Below are 21,912 nucleotides of genomic sequence, written 5' to 3'. Positions count from 1 at the left end.
AAAAAATGCAAATGGCATCAAAAAGTTAGCAAAAATCATAGAATATAAAATATAAAATCAGAAGACTCCTGTCATAATTCAGTTCAGCTCAGTGTTCATTATTTGCAGGACTCCCAATTGAAAGTCACCTGAAATAGCAACAGAAAAAGAAACAACCGGAAACTAAAAAAAATGCATCATAACATGAACTACCAATTCCGATCCACAAACCATGTCGACACTATCCTCTGACAGCATTAAGGCAGAGAGAGAAACCAGGGACTTTCCTTTAGGAGCAGCAAGCAATAGGGAGGGAGTGACCATCATACACGGGCAACAGTGAGCAAGAGGCTGGTAGCCAACACTGAACACTCGCCACCTTCTGCACTCGCCTCCATGTTTTCCATCGTCCTCAACTGGCGAGATTGGTGAGAAATGGAGCCGATTCTGGACATCCTCTATCTCCAAGCTTCCCTCCCCCTTCACCCCGGGAACACTGAATACTGTCGAGGTCACTCACGTTCTGGAACCCTAGATCACTCAATCGGCCCAAAAACATCATCAAACTGTAGGTCAAAGGCTCAAACAGTACCAGAACCACATTTTAAAGAAGAAGGTGTAAAAGAAGTGAAAGAAGTAGTTTGTGGACCATCTGGAGGATGTCGCCCTTGGTAGCATTATTCACTCGTACCATCTTCTTCCCAATTTGAACCCAAGATATGGATCATTTACAATTATTATCACTCCGTAAACTTAAGCCCATAAGATGTATGAGCAGAAGTAGGCCATTCGGCATAACTTGTGCGATCTTCACAATCATGAACTGAAAATCCGCATCGTCAATGTCACGTATTCAGGGAGCTTCATCTTCATGGAGCCACAGTGCAGCCTTATTTCAGTTGTTCTGTTCGCACTTGGAAGACTAATTCTGTGCCCACTTTCTGTGGTCCTTCAACCATTCCAACATCCTGATCAGGCTGCGGAACAGGAGTATAATAAAAACAAAACGGCCTTTGAGAGCCAAATGGATTCACTCATTGGGGTCCCACCAATGTTGTACAGAAATGTAGGAATATTGGAGATTAATCTCTGGAATTTTGCTGTGAACCCACACATCAAAATAAAGTGTCTTCCCTCCCCCTACCCTCTCCCCACTCCCCACCCCCATCACCACTCCCTTCAAACACTTCTGTTGATAAATTAGAAAAAATATTAGAGGTGTTGCAGTCAAAGAAAATCTGCTTGGCCCAACTTATCATATGTAAGGAAGAGGACCAGAATCATTTGCCTTGCCCTTGTTCTGCCACTGAGTGAGGTCTCAACAACAAATTTCACGGCTTTTGTCAGTGGTAGTGAATCTAATTCTGATTCTGGTCCTGACACCAGTTTTCCCAGCCCTCCTGATGCACATTTAATTTAAATATCTGTCCGTTTGTGCCTGAATATTTGTAATGACACTACCTCCAAAGTTCTCTGGGAGATCATTTTAAACCATCTTGACTTCTGATTGGAAATGGGTGATCCCTTATTCTAAAGCTATCAAGATGAGTTTAAAGTCACGTGTACAGATGCAATGAAAAAACTAACTTGCAGCAGCAACACTTACATAGCATTGGAGACACAATATTTTGGAGGACAATATAAATTACACAAAAATTATATAAAATTGTAGAATAATTAGAGCAAAGGAAAAACAACCCATTTTAGTACAAAGTGGCAAAGCAAGGTATTGATTAGGTTGGTTTAAGAAACAAATTCTTGAAGGGAAGTAACTGTTGTTGAACCTGGTTGTCTGGGACCTCAGGTTTCTCTAGCTCTTACCCAATGGCAGCTGTGAGAAGATGGCAAAGACTGGGTGGAGGGGATCTTTGACAACAAATATTGCCTTCTTGAGGTAGATACTTTAAATGATGGAAGGCTAGTTCTTGAATTGCCCTTGTAGGTGAAGCATGGTCTTAGCATCCACTCCTGTTAATTTTCCCACAGAATCTTAAATGTTTCAATAAGATCACCATTCGTTCTTATATCATAGGCTCAACACTTCTTCATATATATTAATCATTTCATCCCAGGATTCAATCAAGTTAATTTACTCTGTACTACATCCAATGAAAGCAAACTTTTCTTTAAGTATTTCCTTACAACATAGAGGGAGGCCTTGTAACCCATCAAATCTGAGAACTGTTGTATATTCAACGTTTCAGTAATATTGTAAATATAGTGTTTGACTAAGCATTCTTTGTTTACATAACTCATTATGGATTATATGTAAGAAGTATGTGAGTGACATGCATCATTATGCCACCATGTCATCTGTGAAGCCATACTAAAGGAGAACTTAGTAGATTCCCTGGCTCCCATGATTTTCTTACAATTAATTTCTCGAGTTAAAAACATAACTGTGGTGATGAGGAAGCTTTAAAATAAACCCGAGACAAGAGGGAGAAAGATGTTCATATTTTAATAAAGTGCAGCATGTTTTTCTTCAGAAGGGGAATGAAAAGTTTGAGTTTAAAGAAAATCACAGCACGTCATTCTTTCTGAAGTGAGTGAAAGGTTCGAGTTAACAAAAATGGCAGAAAACGGACAAAATTTTCAAACAAAGAGTACAGCCAGGGGTTCATAAACAATGAGTAGTGGGTGATAATAACAATAAACTTAAAAAAAAACAGAAATGGCTGGCTACGTTGGAAAGATAGACACATTCAATTGCACAACAGATAACTGGGCAATGTATACTGCACAAATTGAGCAATATTTTGAAGCAAATGAAATAACCAATGAAAAACAAGTGCCAGTATTGCTGAGTGCAACAGGTGGAGAAGCATACAGTTTGCTTAGACATTTAACTGCTCCAAACAGCCAAAATGAACTTTGCTGTATTTGTGAATGTAATGCAGGAACAGTTAGAACCAAAACTATTGCTGATTACAGAATCCTTTAGGCTTCATAAGTGGAATCAAAAGGGAAGGGCAGTCCATTTCAGCTTAGGTGGATGAATTTAAAAAAATTGTCTGAGCATTGCCAGTTCAGTGATGGACAATGTTGCATTGAGAGATCGTTCATTTTAAGAAATCTTATGAGAGACTGTTTAAAAATGGCTCCTAACTGAGGCACAACTCATATTGAAAAGGCAGTTGAAATCACTGCATCAATGGAATCAGAGTCATAAATGAGATTGCGAACAAAATGGCAATGTCTAAACAGAAACTTGCCTGGCTGAACAAATTGTGTTACCGACATGTCATGGGGCTCACATGCACCAGATCAATGCAGGTTTAAAGGCAAGACTTGCAGAAAATGCAACGAAATAGGGCTCAGTCAAAGAGCATGCCAGCAGACAAAAATAAATGAGCTGCACAGGGAAAAGAAAAAGGTGAAAAATCAAGTTGTAGTTGCAAAAAGAGCAGTAACCTGCATGCTATTGATGAAAAAGCAAATAATGATGAGAATGAGTCAAGACTGACTAGCCCTGAGATTTATAATGTGAAAACTAACAAGAGACAAGCAATATGGCTTGCACCAGAAGTGCACAGCAAATTCATTTAAATGGAATTAGGGACACCAACACAGCTATTTCAGTCATTCCACAAAATGAGTTTGGCAGCATTTCAAAAATACTGAAATGAAACTTGCAGTTATCCAAGTGAACTTACATTGGAGAAAAAGGGAACTCCTGTGGGAATAACATTCGTAACAATGAAATACAGTAGAACAAACAAGCCACAATGGGCTTCTATGTAGTACAAATATGAGGGGAAGCATTGTGGGGCTGTGATTGGCTGAGACAACTACAACTTGATTGGAGATCCATCCACCATTTGCATGCCACATCCCCTGCAATGGAGTCAGCTGAAAGTGAGTTAAGACAGATACTGGATGATACCGCAACAATGTTCAAGAAAGACATTGGAACACTCAAAATAGTGTTAAATGAAAATGCCACATTGAGGTTTTACAAAGCCTGTACATTTCCTTACACCATCATGATAAAGTAGCCAGTGAACTAGATTGCATGGAAGATGAAAGAATTCTTTCCAAGTTTGAGTGGAGCTCATGGGCAATGCCAGCGGTCCCAGTAGCCAAGAAGGGAGGGTCTGTCAGAATCTGTGGTGATTTTAAAGTCACCATCAACCCAGTACTGAAAGTAGATCAATACCCTCTGCCCAGGGTAGAGGGTATCTTTGCAAATCTTTCTGAAGGAAAACACTTCAGCTAAGTGGACTTAGCTGAGGCCTACCTACAGATGGAAATGGGAGAAAAGTCCAAAGTACTTCTCACCATAAACACTCACAAAGGGCTGTATTGCTATAATAGTCTTATTTTTGGAGTAGCATCTGCACCTGCACTCTGGCAGAAAGCTATGGACCAGGTGCTGCAAGACTGCCCAGGCACTCAGTGCTGCCTGGATAACATCATTGTTACCAGTGAAGGAGACAAGGAAAATCTCCAAAATCTCAAGACAGTGTTAAAAAGATCAGAAGATAATGGACTCAGAGCGCAAAGCAACAAGTGCAAATTCTTTAAACCAAACATCACTTACTGTGCTCACACCATTGATGAACATGCTGAAAAAATTCAAGCAGTGATGGATGCCCCTAAAGTCAATGAATGTGTCACAGTTCTGGTTCTTTAGACAATTAGTCAATTACTATAACTGATTCCTGCCAAACCTAGCTACTGTACTCCACACCTTGAACTCATTACTACTGACCAGGAAGAAATGGCAATGGACAGAACAATGTGAGGTGACTTTCAAAAAGGCAACGGAAATGGTGACAGTATACACTACACTCACACATTGTAATTCACATTGCCCGGTGAAGTTCCTGTGACACCTCGCCTTATGATATAGGTACAGTCATGTCACCTGTGATGGGTAATGGTACTCGGAGTTGAGAGTTGCTGTACCATCCAAATGGAGAGCTAAAGAGTTGGAGTAACTACATGCTAGCCATCCAGGCATGGTCAAAATGAAAGTGCTGGCTCGAAGCTTTGTCTCATGGCCTGGGATCAATCAGAAGGTTGAGCAGCTTGCCATGCACTTTTGGGAAGCCAACACATCCAGGAGATGCCAAGAGCAGTGCCTCTCCATCCCAAGGAATGACCTGCGTTTCCTTGCCAGGGGATTCATGTGGATTTTGCTGGACCATACATGCGCACAAATTTCTTGGAGGTAGTGTTGCAGTTCCCAATAGCCCCCGCTACAGCCTTGCACATTGTTGACGTGTTGAGAAGGCTCTCCTCAGGGATCAGTTTGCCAGAACACTTCATCAGAAACAAATGGGTCACAGTTTGTTGTGGAACAGAGTCAATCATTCCTGAAAATGAATAAAATAAGATATATTACATCTGTACCATACTATATTATACTATACCATTTATACCAGCTATAAATGGCTTGACAGAAAGGTTTGTCCAGAGTCTAATGAATGCATTGTGAGCAATGTCAGCAGAACACATTATCCCTGAACCATAGCTCACCAATCTCCTCCTTGCATATCACACTTCACAACCAACAACTCACCAGCTATGCTGTTCTTGGGTCGTCCCTTGCACTCACACTTGGATCCCCTCAAATGCAGAATCAGAAGGAACAAACAGCTGTGACAAATTGAGGGTCCCTCAAACAATGAATTCTTTCGATTCATTTCCAGAGTTACAAGACATAACAAGAGCAATTCCATCATTCCTATTCACCTTCTGATTTTCTTATTCTCTCACACATGCCCATTAACACCACTTGATTCTCCCACAATCAATCTAGTCTACAGAAGTCACCCACATTGTTCTGAAGTCTGCTGTCCTCCTTGTGCAAAAGGCAATAAAAAGAATGCTTGAGTGTAACCATGTGTGTGTTCTGGGACAAGTTATTTTATTATTGGCAAAAGCAGTTACTTCCACAACAGCAGCACTACCTGCAACCTCACTGTACTATAGACCCAAATAGCAATGAAACAGGCCTTAAGATCTGAGTCCATGCTCACCATCAAATGCCCATTTAAACTAATAATAGTTTTTTTTTATTCTTCCCACTTTCCCATCTCATTTCCCCTTACTCATTCTACCACTCATATACAGGGACAATAGCCAGTTCACTCCACACACACAGCAGGTCAAGATTAAACTGAGGGCTCCACTGCGCCCCCTCCCCTTCCAACAACACGATGTTGGGGTCACTTATAAAGTTGCACCAGCTACTTTCCTCTCATATCCACTTGGCAACCAAGATGCCTTCTTTACTGCTAAGCATCCTGCAGTTGGGTAACGAAGCGCCCCGATTGTTGGAAAGGACCCTGGGGTGAACAAGCCCCGCGGGTGTGGGCGGGGTCTTAAAGCACGTGACTCCCGGAGACCACGCCTATTCCACCCCTGGACTTGTGTCGGTCGAGGGAAGGGTGCGCGCAGGCGCGGTGCCGTGCCGGGCTGTGAGCAGCGGGCGCGTGCACGCCAGAGAGGACGAGCACCAGCCGCAGAGCGGCAGTCCTGATGGCGGCCTAGAGCCTCCTCTTCCTTCCCTCCCCACGCCCCCGGCTCCAACTGCACAGGCCCTGCGCAGCCTAGCCGTCGGGTAAGTTCCTGAGCCCGATTTGCGTTGGGAGTCGCTGGCGCTGGGCTGGGAAGTATTTGTTAGGGGGGGAATCGGTGGGAGCTCCGGGCCACCGATGTCAGATTGACAGCGGGCTGAGGAAGCGAGAACGGGGGTGGCATTGCCAGGTGAGGTGCCACCTGAGATAGGCAGATGGGTTAAAATGGACTGGGAGAACTGGAAATGCAGGGGAAGAGGTCTAGAGTTAGGGAGTGGGCTTGGTTGCAGGGAAGAGTCCCAGGTAGCAAAGGAACTGTAAGAGGGCCAGAATCAGTAAGTTGCTGGGTGAGGAAGGTTAGGAGCCAAGGGATAGTCAGTTAAGGGCCATTTACAGGGTTGGGGTGGTAGTGGTGAGGCAGGAGAAGTGGAACAAGTACAGCTAGGGGGAGGCAGGTGGGGGTTGGTAAGTAAAGAGGAGGGGGAAATGTTTCCCAGATGTTATTGGGTTGGCAGAGGAAATCGATTTTATGATAAGCCAGATACATTTAGAGCATTGGTTGAAACAGGTGCAGTTGTGGGAGGTTAGCTGTTAATGGGATGGTGGAAGCCAGGCACAGTCGTGACATTCACATTGGGTGAAAGTGGAAGGAGATTAAAGTAAGAAAAGAGGAAGACTGGCCCTGAAATTGAGCTGTTCAATACAGTAGGTAAGTAAGGGGGAGCCAGATTGTCAGGGTACCCATGTCCTGCAAATAAACTGTGTATGCATGAAGAGTTGGAAATCAAGAAAGCCAAATGTCAACTGTGGAGGGAAATTGATAGTTGGTGGTGTTTCAGGTTGAAATGAAGGACCTCAACCCAAACATCAATTGTCCACATATGTAGCACATCTGTTGAGTTCTTCCAGCAGTTTTTCTTTACAAGTGTATGGCAGATTTCTTTTGTTTAAGATACCCCGGGTGAACATTCTTAAAAAAACATTGCAGTTGAATAGTAGCCAAGAGCTATAATATAACAAAATAAACAGCTCAATTTTATTAATCGTAAATTGCAAACATCTGACTTTTGCAAATCATTTTTGCAAGAAGAAAACAAATATTATGTATCTGCTAATATCGGTGTTGTCTCATGAATTATGTTGAGGACCAAGGATTGGGGATTGCATAAGATAAGCACTGTTGACCCAGGAAGGAGATATTGTTTTCCTTTCTCAAACCCAGACCTCAACCCTCACCTGATCCACCCTACCTTCCTGAAACCTTGGCAGGCAGTCCACATGTTCATTATTTTTCTTGCTCTCTGAATGTTGCTGACTCCTAACTGCTCTCATTGTGCCAGTACTTCCATGCATATATCTCACTTCCGTGTTCGTGAATCAGCAATTTCTGCAAAATCCCTCTCAGATAAGACCTTGAGCCATATGTGTTTTTTTTTCTCTTGTAATAATGTAAACATTGGTCACATTTTAATGACAAGACATTAATCTTTCTGGGCTTTTTTTTTGTACTGAATTTACATTCTCAAATTTCTGTGGTGAGATTTGATCAAGTTTCTGGGTATCTCTCTTTAGACATTGCCCCTTTTCTCAGTACACCTAACATAGATCCTGATTTAATTGATGTATGATCTAATACGTTAAGTTTGTATAAAGTTTGTAAACATCAGGGAGAAAAAAAAATCTACTGTTCAATTCCTAGTAAATGGATTTTTAGAATTTCTGTAGGTGATAAGGAACTTGCTGACTTTTGATTTTTCATTCTTCTGTGCACACTGATAAGTTGAATTATTTTAGCATATCTCCATTATAGAAAGTAAAGTTATTTCAAGTATGTGAGTATTAGTGCCCTCGATCCATATTGTTTTGCAGCAGTTTGAAGGTTCATGCACTATATCATAGCCTGTCAACAGAAGTATTCAGATAATAATCGCTGCCTTTCATTTATAAATTTTTACTGTTCAAAATGGAAAGAGCAAAAGTGTGCTTACTAAATTTCTGATATTTTTAGCTTTCATGAACTTCATTGTTACAATGCCTAATTCATATCAAATTTAAACTGAGTACAGAAATTCAATGACTATAAAATGTATTTTTACATCAAACTGAGTTCCACCCATATTAAATATGTATTCAGATAATATTTGACCATCTTTTAAAAAGAAATACAATGAATGTGTCTGCTGGATTTTGTTTGCTGTTTTCTGTGCTCACGATAACAAAATAAAAAAGGGAGAATGAACAAGTTAACAGTACCAAGCAGGAGCATTAATGGGGGAAATAAAAATGCCAAATTTAAAATGGAGGCTGCATGGAAGATTATGTAAAGAGTACAGGTAAATTATAATATTTTCTGTGTATAATAAGGAAAGTGCTCAAAATGTCATGGTTTTTGTCTTTATGAAGGTTACTGGTATGTTGCATGATTTCAGCTCTTTCTGATTTCTAGTTATTAAAATGTCTATAAATTGAAGAAAGAATGAACATGCTTAACAGCTTTGAAGACCAAGAAATGAATGAATTGCAGCAGAAAATTTAAGTGTTAAACTTTAATTAACTACAGAGTGAGAATGAAGGCAAACATTAGATGAGACATTTACAGATTAGAAGGAACAAGAAGGGTAAGTCATTGCTATCAGACCATTATTAATATTAGTAACATACAGCCAAAAAGTTAGGTTCATGAAAAGTAGAGAAATCTTTTCCTTTATCTGTCCTGCAATTAACCCTGTGGTTATTAGGTTTGGATACTCACGGGAAAATTATATAGAAATCAGATGAAATTTGGAAGGATCATGAAGTGGGGTTAGTTTCAGATTGCTCTGCAATAGATCCAGCATAAATAGTTGAATGGCAATAGGCAGTTCTGCAAACACTATGAAGGTTAGATCTGTGCTGTTTAGGATGGACAATCCAGAGTCAAGCAAGGAGACCAGGTACAACTTGCAGAAGGCAGTTATGAGCAAAGAGAAAATTGGAGTCACAAAATGGACACTCAGATAGTTGTTTCATCTGTCTTACATTTGTATTATCATAAGCTCCCATAGCATCTAGAAGTGACTTATAATCAAATCCCCAGCAATATAAAGACAATATATTGTTATTAATCAGAAACTGCAGATGCTGGAAATACTCAGTGAGTTAGCAGCAAAGAGAGAAATAAAACTAACATTTCATCAGAACTTTTAAAAACAACTAAATATGTGTGCTTTGAGGTACAAAGATGGGCTGAGGTTGCAGGACAAATGGAAGGTTTCTGATAGGATGGAGACCAAGGTTATCCAAGTGACACAATGTTATCAGATCCATCCATTTAATAGGAGAATGATGGTGGTAATGAAAAGAGAAAGCAAATAGAATTAAGTTCTGGAAACGTGAGAAGCAGAAAGTTTTTTGGGGGGATATTTGGTGCCACCTAATTCAAGATGTTCCACAATTGCAAATAGAACTGGAGGTTGTGTTTTCTTTTTAAATAAAAGAGTGGCACCTGGGGTCTCCATTTGGAATGCTTTTAGCAGTTTGTATTTTTGAAAGGTTGTTGCATCAATGCCAAACTCCATCACTTCCAAAGAACTTAATTCTGTTGCACTTTAGTTTATCCCTTTCCCCTTTCTTGTGTTTTCACACCAGATCACAATGTAAATCAATCTGTGAAGATATGAAATCTAAATAATGAATTATGTGGATCAAATTATCTGCAAACATTTAGTTAGAAATGTAAGCTTTTATACAATGGCTGATGTAAAATTACACCAACCATTGATTGGATCTCTAATCTGTGCCAATTAACATCAAATTATTTGAACTAGTTATAGGCAATAAAACCATGAGATTTGGGAGCAGAGTTAGGCCATTTGGCTTATCGAGTCTGCTTGATTCAATCTGGCTGATTCAATTATCCATTTTTCCTCTTGGCTTCAATCTCCTGCCTGTATCCTTTTATGCTCTGACCAATCAAGAATCTATCACTCTCTGCCTTAAATATACATAATATGCTTGACCTCTGCAGCTGCCAGTGGCAGAGAATTCCACAGGTTCACCACTCTCTGGCTAAAGAAATTCCTCCTTATCTCCATTCTAACAGGGCGTCCCTCTATTTCTGAGACTGTGTCCTCAGGTCTTAGACACTTCCACCATAGGAAACATCCTCTCCACGTCCACACTATCAAGACCTTTCACGTTAGGTTTCAATTAGGTTTTCACCCCTCATTCTTCTGAATTCCAGTGAAAACAGGCCCAGAACCATCAAACACTCTTCATATGACAAGCTGTTTAATACTGACAACACACACAAAATGCTGGAGGAACTCAGCAGGCCAGGAAGCAGCCTTGAAAAACAGTACAGTTGACATTTCAGGGCCAAGACCCTTAATCAGGACTAGAGAAAAAAAAAAGATCCTCATCGGTCCGAAACTTCAACCGTACTCTTTTCCATAGATGCTTCCTGGCCTGTAGAGTTCTACCAGCATTTTGACTGTGTTGCTTAGATTTCCAGCATCTGCAGATTTTCTCTTGTTTAATCCTGGAAACATTTTCGTGAACCTGCTTTGAACCCTGTCCAAAATATCCTTTCTAAGATGAGGGGCCCAAGACTGCTCACAATACTCCAAGTGAGGCTTCATCAGTGCTATATAAAGTTTCAACATTACATCCTTGCTTTTATATTCTAGTCTTCTTGAAATAAGTGTTAACATTACATTTGCCTTCCTCACCAGAGATTCAAACTGTAAATTACCCTTTTGGAATCATGCACAGGAACTCCCAAGTTCCTTAGCACCACGTAATTTTTGTATTTTCTCTGCATTTAGAAAATAGTGCATGACCATACAGTTCTTGACACTGTATGAAATCTGCCTCTTCTTTACCCATTCTACTAATCTGTCTGAGACTTTCTGTAGCCTCTCTACTTCCTCAAAACTATCTGCCCTTTCACCTATCTTTGTATTATCCGCAAGATTTGCAACAAAGCCATCAATTCAAATAGCCAAATCATTGACATATAACTTAAAAAGATCAGACAGAACAGATACCCCTGTGGAACACCACTAATCATCAGCACCCAACCAAAAAAGGCTGCTTTTATTCCCATTCTTTGCCTCCTGCTTTTCAGCCACTGCTTTATCCATGCTAGAATCTTTCCTGTAATACCATGAGCTCGTAGCTTGTTAAGCAGCCTCACGTATGTAACCTTGTCAAAGGCCTGAAAATCCAAGTACAGGACATCAACCAATTCTCCTTTGTCTATCCTAGTTGTTATTTCTTCTATGAATTCAAACAGATTTGTCAGGCAAGATTTTTCTTGACTGACAATGGACTATTTGATCAAGTGCCTCCAAATACCCCAAAACCACATGCTTAGTAATTGACACCAAGGTCTTCCCAATCACTGACGGGCCTATAATTTCCTTTCTTCTGCCTCTCTCCCTTCTTGAAGAGTAGAGTGACAGTTGCAATTTTCCAGTCTTCCAGAACCATTCCAGAATCTAGTGATTCTTGAAAGATCACTACTAATGCCTCAGCTACCTATTTCAGAACCCTGGGGAGTACACCATCTGGTCCAGGTGACTTATCTACCTTCAGACCTTTCAGTTTCCCAAGAACCTTCTCTCTAGTAATGATATCATCACACACTTCATGACCATTGACACCTGGAACTTCCACCATACTGCTAATGTCTTCCACAGTGAAGACTGATGCAAAATACTTATTCAGTTAGTCCACCGTGTCCTTGTCCCTCATTACTACCTCTCCAGCATCGTTTTCCAGCAGTCTGATATCCACTCTCCCATCGTTTTTACATTTTATGTATCTAAAGAAACTTCTGGTATCCTCTTTAATATTATTGGCTAGCTTACTTTCATATTCTATCTTTACCTTCCTAATGACTTTTCAGTTATCTTCTGTTGGCATTTAAAAGCTTCCCAGTCCTCTAACTTCTGACTAATTTTTGCTGTATTAGATGCCCTCTCATTGACTTTGATTTCTCTTGTTAGCCACGATTATGTCATCTTGCCTTCAGAATACGTCTTCCTGTTTGGGATGTATATATCCTGTGCCTTCCAAATTACTTCCAGAAATTCCAGCCATTGCTTCTGTGCCATCATCCCTGTCAATGTTCTTTTTCAATCAATGCTGGCCAACTTCTCTTTCATGCCTCTGTAATTCCTCTTACTCCACTGTAATACTGATACATTTGACTTTAGCTTCTCCTCAAATTTCAGGGTGAATTTGATCATATTATGATCACTTGTCCCTAAGGGTTACTTTACCATAAGCTCTCTAAGCATTCATTTCAAGAGGTCTAAAAATACAAGAGCAAGGATGTGGTGCTGAGGCTTTATAAGGCACTGGTAAGGCCTCACCCTGAGTATTGTGAACAGTTTTGGACTCCTCATCTAAGAAAGGATGTGCTGACATTGGAGAGGGTTCAGAGAAGGTTCACAAGGATGATTCCAGGAATGAAAGGAATACAAGGAACATATGTTGACTCTGGGTCTGTACTCACTGGAATTTAGAATGATGAGGGGGGAATTCATTGAAACCTACAGAATGTTGAAAGGCCTAGAAGTTAAAAGGCAGGACGGCAGGACCTCAGGATGGCTACCCTTGCCAAGTGCTAGTGAGGCCAGAACTAGGAAGGCAATGCAGGTTAACAGGTAGCTAAAGAGTGGTGTAGGAGGGTACGTGTCAGATTTTTGGATCATCAGGCTCTCTTCTAGGAAAGATGGGACCTGTCCTTAAGAGACAGTTTGCACCTGAACTGGAGGGGGATTAATATCCTAGTGGGAAGGTTCGTTAATGCAGCACGGAGGGGTTTAAACTAAAGTTGCAGGGGGATAGGAACCAGAGTGCCAGAACAGATAGTGGAGAAGCTGTGGAGACAGAAGCTGTTAAGATCTCAAACAAAATCAGGAGTCAAAAGGTTGAGCATGGTGTGACTAATGTCTTGAGCTACATATATTTCAATGCAAGTATTGTAGAAAAGGCAGAGAAGGTCAGAATGGATCAACACAAGGAATTATGATATTGTAGCCATTGGTGAGACTTTGTTGTAGGAGGGGCAAGACTGGCAGCTCAGTATTCCAGGTTCTGTTGTTTTAGATGTGTCAGAGTGGGAGGGATTAAAGGGGTGGCATTTCAAATCAGGGAAAATGTAATGGCCGTGCTCAGTCAGAACAGACTGGAGAACTCATATAGTGAAGCTTTATTGGTAGAACTGAGGAATAAGAAAGGTATGACCACATTAGTGGGGCTGTATTATAGGCCACCCGACCATCCAAGGAATTTAGAAGAACAAATTTGTAGAGAGACTTTTGCAAGAAGCATAAGGTTATGAAAGTAGATGATTTTAACTTTCCAAATATTGATGGGGGCCCCCATACTGTAGATGGGATAGAGTTTGTCAGATATGTTCAGGAAAATTTCCTTAATCAGCACGTAGAAGTCCCAAAGAGAGACTGTGCAATACTTGATCTGCTATTAGGGAATGAGACAGGGCAGGTGACTAAAGTTTGTGTAGGGGTACAATCTGTATCTTGCAAACATAACATCATTAGTTTCAAAATAAATATGAGAAAAGTTAAGTCTATTCCACAGGTTCATATTATAAATTGGAGAAAGGCCAATTTTGATGATATCAGAAGGACCTGGCAAGTATGGATTTGGGACAGGCTGATTTCTGGCAAAGGTGTACTTGGTAAGTGGGAGGCCTTCAAAAGTGAAATTTTGAGAGTACTAAGATTGTATGAGCCTTCCACAATAAAAGGTAACGATAACAGGTTTAGGAAACCTTGGTTTTCAAGAGATATTGAGGGCATGGTTAAGAAAATAAAAAGGAGGTGCATAGCAAGTATAGGCAGGTTGCAAAATGAGGAGTATAAGAAATGCTAGAAAACACAAGAAGGAAATCAGTAGAGCTAAAAAGAAGGCAAGAGATCGCCCTAACAGACAAGGTGAAGGAGAATCCTAAAGGATTCCACAGATATGTTGTTCTTTCTGAAGTGGACAGTGAGGAAGACTATCAGAGCTTGCAGAAGAATCTGGATCAGCTGGAAAAATGGGCTGAAAAATGGCAGATGGAGTTTAATGCAGACAAGTGTGAGGTGTTGCACTTCAGTAGGACCAACCAGGGTAGGCCTTACACAGTGAACGGTAATTCAAAGAAAATCTATTATCAGAGTCACCATATACAATCCTAAGGGACAAAATCCATCCTGTGGAATATCAGAATGGTAATCTATGCCTGGAGCCAAAAGAGATGCGTTTACTCAGGAGATGGACACAGTGTCCATAGAAGTGGCAAAGCAGCAATGAGGTTATGGGCCCTTCCAGATTACAGAGGAGGAGGTGTTTGCTCTCTTCAGGCAAATTAGGGTGGATAAATCCCCAGAACCTGACCAGGTGTTCCCTCAGACTCAATATGAAACTAATGCAGAAATTAAAGGGGCTGCAGTAGAAATAATTAAATTGTTCTTAGCTGCAGGTGAGATACCGGAGAATTGGAGGATAGCTAATGTTGTTCTTCTGTTTAAGAAAGGCGCTAAAAATAAACCAAGAAATTTTAGGCTGGTGAGCCTGACATCAATAGTGGGAAGGTAATTGGAAGGCATTTTAATGGCTAGATATATGAGTATTTGGATGGACATGGACTGATTATGGATAGTTAGCATGATTTTGTGCATGGTAGATCATAATTAACCAAGAATTTTTTGAGGATGTTACCAGGAAAGTTGATGAAAGTAGGGCAGTGGATGTTATCTACATGGACTTTAGCAAGGCATTTGACAATGTCCTACAAGGAAAGTTGGTCAAGAAGGTTCAATCACTCGGCATTCAATAATGTGGTAGTAAATTGGATTGGACATTGGCGTTGTGGGAGAAGCCAGAGGGGTAGTAGATGGTTGCATCTCTGACTGGAGGCCTGTGACTAGTGGAGTGCTGCAGGGATTGGTGTTAGGTCTATTGTTGTTTGTCATCTATATCAATAATCTGTACGATAATGTGGTTAACTGGATTAGCAAATTTGCAGATGACACCAAGATTGGAGATACACAGGACAGTGAGGAAAACTATCAGATCTTGCAGCAGAATCTAGGCCAACTGGAAAAATGGGCTGAAAAATGGCAGATGGAATTTAATACAGACGAATGTGAGGTGTTGCACTTCAGTAGGATCAACCAGGGTAGGTCTTACAGAGTGAACAGTAATTCAAAGTAGATCTGTTATCAGAGTACATATATGTCACTATATACAACCCTAAGATTAACTTTATTCCACTTTGCTACTTTTAGGGTGTTACATGTCAGCCATCATATTTAGTGTATCAGAGCTTCAAGACATGCACATCTCTTTGGTTGTAAACTCTTTAGGGCACATGGAGAATGAAGATGGTCATGTACAAATGTAGTTTCTTACTCTGTTTCTTTCTTAATTTTAACATTGGAATTATCTTTTCCCCTTGAAGTTCTGTGAGATTACTTTTACTTCAGAATGCTGCTCAATTATCTGCAATGGCTGTCTATGTCACTCTTTAGTATTTTCGTAAACTTTTTTTAAAAAATGATCTTGTATGTCCATGCACCTTTTGTAAGATATTAATTTGCTTCTAGTGGTTGAGAAGATATTTATATTGGCTACATTATCCAGCTGGTTCTCAGTTGATGCCATAAATTAAACTATTGACATAGCAATTAATTATAAATATACTGCTGTCACACTTTAAATCTTTATTTTGATGTTTTCAATATTCATGGAAAAGCTTCTGCAGCTTGGGAAAAGATTTTTTTCTTCTATAACATTTATTTGTAATGCTTTTGGTGTTTCAATTTTATATTTTGTTATTACAGTTATCAGATTACACCATAAGCCAAAATTTTGTGTCACCATGTGTCTTGTTTCAGTAGCACAGCTAACATTTGGCCTAGAGATTGTAATTCATAATTGCACAGCAGCAACAGAAGCCCAGCCCATTGCTAGTGGTTAATGAATAATGATTAAATCTGGAACGGTGTTGTTTCTCTAGAATGGGGGAAGAAAAGGTTAAATGGAATTTTCTATCACAGTCGTTTGCAACAGGACCATATGTTCACCAGGGAATTCTTACACTGTGAACACGTTTCTTGTTGCTCTTCAGACCCTTGAGCAGCTACTTTGAAGTTTGGAAATCTCTTGATTATAACTGATAGAAGTGATGGTAGGAAGATCATAAAGTTGCACTAGCCTCCATTATCTAATGTGATGGAGTCTGGAAGTGTGCTTCTAAATAGTTTTTCAACTAAGGTTTATTTCCCTGATCTATGTCAGAACATGGTTTGGCCTTCAAAATGTTACTGACTTTTGAAAAGCAAATTCACTCAAAATATTGCCTGTTTTCCTTAATGTAATAAAGTCACTGATTAGGAAGTAAGATTAAACTTAAATGACCAGTAATTAGTTCAATTTGTATGTTTTCCTTTTCTTTTTTCAAAGGGATGGATCCATCCAAAGTTACTATGGAATCGAAGGATGCTGCTTCAAATCTCTTGAGCACGTTGCATACCTTTTACCAGTTTGGCCATCTGTGTGATGTAACTGTCCATACAGAACACCTTGGAGTTCAAGAAGAATTTGCTGTTCACAGAGCAGTGTTGGCTGCCTCAAGCAATTACTTTAGGGAACTATTCCTAAGGGATGAGCTGTCTGTAAAAAAGGAAGCTACAGTCACCTTGCAGGATATATACACTGAGGATTTTACTTCGTTTTTGGAGTTTGTATACACAACAAAAATACAGATTGATCCACAGAATATATATCGAATGCAAGAGGTTGCTGAAAGGTTAGAATGTAAGGATCTTGTGGAAGCCTGTGAACATTTGAAGGTGAAGCTTTTGACACAAAGTTTAGATGTAAAGGAACAAATCTGCAAAGAGCCCCAACCTCCTAATAAACCCGAAAATGATTGGAGTAAAACGTATTCACGGGATCTGGACGACCAGAAGACAGAGGATTCATCCAAGACTGTTGCTGTGCCAGATGGAAACAGACCTTGGGACAAAGTACCAAAAAAGAATACATTTGAAAAAAAACAATCACAATTGGATGACTGCATACAACAGAGAAGTAAAAAAAATGTCACTGGGTCAATCACTGTCATTGATCCAAGCACAAGAATAGGTAAATCAACAGCATATGCCACAAAAAATGAGAACATGAAGAATGTTAATATTGTTGATGAGATTACTGAAAAAGATAGCCACAGGTTTAATTCAATAATCCAGGCTGATTCTCCAGAAACTAGAATTGTGATCAAGAAGCTCCACTATCTAGAAGATGAAGATGGAATACAGGATGAACTTGAAAGTGCAGATAACTATGAGTTGAAAAAAGTAACTCGGAGTGCCTCCAAACGCATGGCTCAGAATTATACATGTGATAAATGTCCCCAGACTTTTCAGTTTTTGAAACCCTATCAAGCTCATATGAGTTCTGAGCATGACATTACTATTGTGGTAAAGTACAGCTGCAATACGTGTTCTCAGCTATTTTCTAATTATCAAAACCTAAGGCAACATAGACTGACTGTTCACAACAATGAGCGTCCCTTTGCATGTTCATTGTGTGACAAGCGATTTAAACGCCAAAAGGACATCAATGACCATATTAGGAGGGTGCATGAGAAGAAAAGAGCTCCTCAGACCTGTCCTTTTTGTGACAAAGTTATTAGTTCAAAATGTGGCTTGACTGTCCACATCAGAACACATACAGGAGAGAAGCCTTACAAATGTCAGTATTGCCCTGCCAGCTTCGCCCAGCGGTCTGCTTACAACACTCACGTAAGGTATTCCAATTCTTCTATATATTGCTATGTTTCTTAATAAGCTAATGTTGCTTTTCACAATAATTATTGAAATCAAAAATAGTACCAAACTATTTGTTGTCCTGTTAGAATTAAATACAGAACAATACAGTATCTTGTTTAAAATTCAGAATTCCCTTCAATACTGTACCGTTAGTATTCTGTATATCCCCTTTCAGTAGGATCTATTCGTATTGTCTGATTGTATTTAGCACGGAATTTGTAAATGCACTGACATCCATAAACATAGAAAACCTACAGCACCATACAGGCCCTTTGGCCCACAAGGCTGTGCTGAACATGTCCTTACTGAGAAATTACCTAGGGTTGCCCATAGCCCTCTACTTTTCTGAGCTCCATATACCTGTCCTGGAGACTCTTAAAAGACCCTATCGTATCCGCCTCCACCACCGTTGCCGGCAGCCCATTCCACGCACTCACCGCTCTCTGCATAAGAAAACCTACCCCTGACATCTCCTCTGTAACTACTTCCAAGCACCTTAAAACTATGCCCTCTTGTGCTAGTCATTTCAGCCCTGGGAAAAAGCCTCTGACTATCCACACAATCAGTGCCTCTCATCTTATACACCTCTATTGGGTCACCTCTCATCCTCCATCACTCCAAGGAAAAAAGGCTGAGTTCACTCAACCTATTCTCATAAGTCATGCTCCCCAATCCAGGCAACATCCTTGTAAATCTCTGCACCCTTCCTGTGGTTTCCACATCCTTCCTATAGTGAGACGACCAGAACTGAGCACAGTACTCCAAGTTGGGTCTGACCAGGGTCCTATATAGCTGTAACATTACCTCTCAGCTCCTAAACTCAATTCCACAATTAATGAAGGACAGTGCTCCGTATGCCTTCATAACTACAGAGTCAACCTGCGCAGCAGCCTTGAATGTCCTATGGACTCGGACCCCAAGATCCCTCTGATCCTCCACACTGCCAAGAGTCTTACCACTAATACTATATTCAATCATCATAGTTGACCTACCAAAATGAATCATCTCACACTTAACTGGGTTGAACTCCATCTGCCACGTCTCAGCCCAGTTTTGCATCCTATCAATGTCCCGCTGTAACCTCTGACAGCCCTCCACATTATCCACAACACCCCCAACCTTTGTGTCATCAGCAAATTTACTAAGCCATCCCTCCACTTCTTCATCAAGGTCATTTATAAAAATCATGAAGAGTAGTGGTCCCAGAACAGATCTCAGAGGCACACTACTGGTCACTGACCTCCATGCAGAATATGACCTGTCCACAACCGCTCTTTGCCTTTTGTGGGCAAGCCAGTTCTGGATCCACAAAGCAATTTCCCCTTGGATCCCATGCCTCCTTACTTTCTCAATAAGCCTTGTATGAGGTACCATGTCAAACATCCAGATACACTACATCTACTGCTCTACCATCATCAATGTCTTTAGTCACATCCTCAAAAAATTCAATCAGGCTCGTAAGGCATGATCTGCTTGTCACAAAGACATGTTAACTATTCTTAATCATATTATGCCTCTCCAAATGTTCATAAATCTTGCCTCTCAGGATCGTCTCCATCAACTTGCCAACCACTGAAGTAAGACTCACTGGTCTATAATTTCCTGGGCTATTTCTACTCCCTTTCTTGAATAATGGAACAACATCCGCAACCCTTCAATCCTCTGGAACCTCTCCAGTCCCCATTGATGGTGCAAAGATCGTTGCCAGAGGCTCAGCAATTTCCTCCCTCGCCTCCCACAGTAGCCTGGGGTTCATCCAACTTGATGCTTTCCAAAAGCTCCTGCACATCCTCTTTCGGAATATCTACATGCTCAAACTTTTCAGTCCGCTCTTTTCAGTCATCCCTACAATCGCCAAGATCATTTTCTTTAGTTAATACTGAAGCAAAGTACTTATTAATTACCTCTGCTATCTCCTCCGGTTCCATACACACTTTTTCACTGTCACACTTGATTGGTCCCATTCTCTCACGTCTTATCCTCTTGCTCTTAACATACTTGTAGAATGCCTTGGGATTTTCCTTAATCCTGTCCACCAAGGACTTTTCATGGCCCCTTCTGGCTCTCCTGATTTCTTTCTTGAGCTCCTTCCTGCTAGCCTTATAATCTTCAAGCTCTCTATCATTACCCAGCTTTTTGAACCTTTCGTAAGCTCTTATCTTCTTGACTAGATTTACAACAGCCTTTGTACACCACAGTTCCTGTACCCCACCATCCTTTCCCTGTCTCATTGGAACATACTTATGCAGATCTCCACCCAAATATCCCCTTAAAATTTGCTACATTTGTTCCGTACATTTCCCTGAGAACATCTGTTCCCAATTTATGCTTCCAAGTTCCTGCTGATAGCCTCAGATTTCCCCTTTCTCCAATTAAATGCTTTCCTAACTTGTCCGTACCTATCCCTCTCCAATGCTATAATAAAGGAGATAGAGTTGTGATCACGATCTCCAAAATGCTCTCCCACTGAGAGATCTGACAACTGACCAGGTTCATTTCCCAATACCAGATCAAGTATAGCTTCTCCTCTTGTAGGTTTATCCACATATTGTGTCAAGAAACCTTCCTGAACACACCTAACAAACTCCACCCCATCTAAACTCCTCACTCTAGGGACATGCCAATCAATATTTGGGAGATAAAATCTCCCACAGCAACCCTGTTATTATTACACCATTCCAGAATCTGACTCCCTATCTGCTCCTTGATGTCCCTGTTACTATTGGGTGGCCTATAAAAAAAACACCCAGTAGAGTTATTGACCCCTTCCTGTTCCTAACTTCCACCCACAGAGACTCCGCAGACAATCCCTCCATGTCTTCCTCCTTTTCTACAGCCGTGACACTAACTCTGATCTACAGTGCCACGCCCCCACCTCTTTTGCCTCCTTCCCTGTCCTTTCTGAAACAGCTAAACCCTGGCACTCAAAGTAAACATTCCTGCCCCTGAGCCATCCAAGTCTCTAATGGCCACAACATCATAGCTCCAAGTACTGATCCACGTCCTAAGCTCATCCACTTTGTTCATAATATTCCTTGCATTAAAGTAGACACATCTCAAACCATCAGTCTGAGTGCGTCTCTTCTCAATCACCTGCCTATCCTCCCTCTCGCAGTCTCCAAGCTTTATCTATTTGTGAGTCCACCACCTCTTCCTCTGTCCCTTTAGTTTGGTTCTCACCCCTAACAATCCTAGTTTAAACTCTCCCCAGTAGCCTTAGCAAACCCTGCCAGAATATTGATCCCCTGGGATTCAAGTGCAATCTGTCATTTTTATACAGGTCACTCCTGCTCCAAAAGAGGTCCCAATGATCCAGGAATCTGAATCCCTGCCCCTGCTCCAATCCCTCAGCCACGCCTTTATCCTCCACCTCACTCTATTCCTATACTCACTGTCGCCTGGCACAGGCAGTAATCCTGAGATGACTTCCTTTGTGGTCCTGCTTCTCAACTTCCTTCCTAACTCTCTGTATTCTGCTTTCAGGACCTCCTCCCTTTTCCTGCCTATGTCATTGGTACCAATATGTACTACAACCTCTGGCTGTTCTCCTTCCCACTTCGGGTTATCTTGGA

At 40.8% G+C, this 21,912-nt stretch overlaps 1 protein-coding gene across 2 annotated transcripts in view; it reads left to right on the top strand.

Annotated features, from left to right (window-relative positions):
- Positions 1-6,382: 6,382 nt before the first annotated feature.
- LOC132403041 (GDNF-inducible zinc finger protein 1-like) overlaps positions 6,383-21,912 on the top strand; it is a 31,400-nt gene continuing 15,870 nt past the window's right edge. Inside the window, exons 1-3 of one of the 2 annotated variants that reach the window (XM_059986264.1) lie at positions 6,383-6,550; positions 8,953-9,124; positions 16,971-18,318. In XM_059986264.1, the coding sequence (XP_059842247.1) occupies positions 9,091-9,124; positions 16,971-18,318 (1,382 nt within the window). In that variant the 5' untranslated portion in view covers positions 6,383-6,550; positions 8,953-9,090. The remainder of the gene's footprint in view (positions 6,551-8,952; positions 9,125-16,970; positions 18,319-21,912) is intronic. The other variant, XM_059986265.1, reaches the window with a different exon arrangement.

Source organism: Hypanus sabinus, chromosome 12, assembly GCF_030144855.1.
Source record: "Hypanus sabinus isolate sHypSab1 chromosome 12, sHypSab1.hap1, whole genome shotgun sequence".
Lineage (NCBI taxonomy): Eukaryota > Metazoa > Chordata > Chondrichthyes > Myliobatiformes > Dasyatidae > Hypanus > Hypanus sabinus.
Note: the sequence above shows the minus strand (reverse complement) of the source record. Positions and strands in the feature narration are given on the sequence as shown.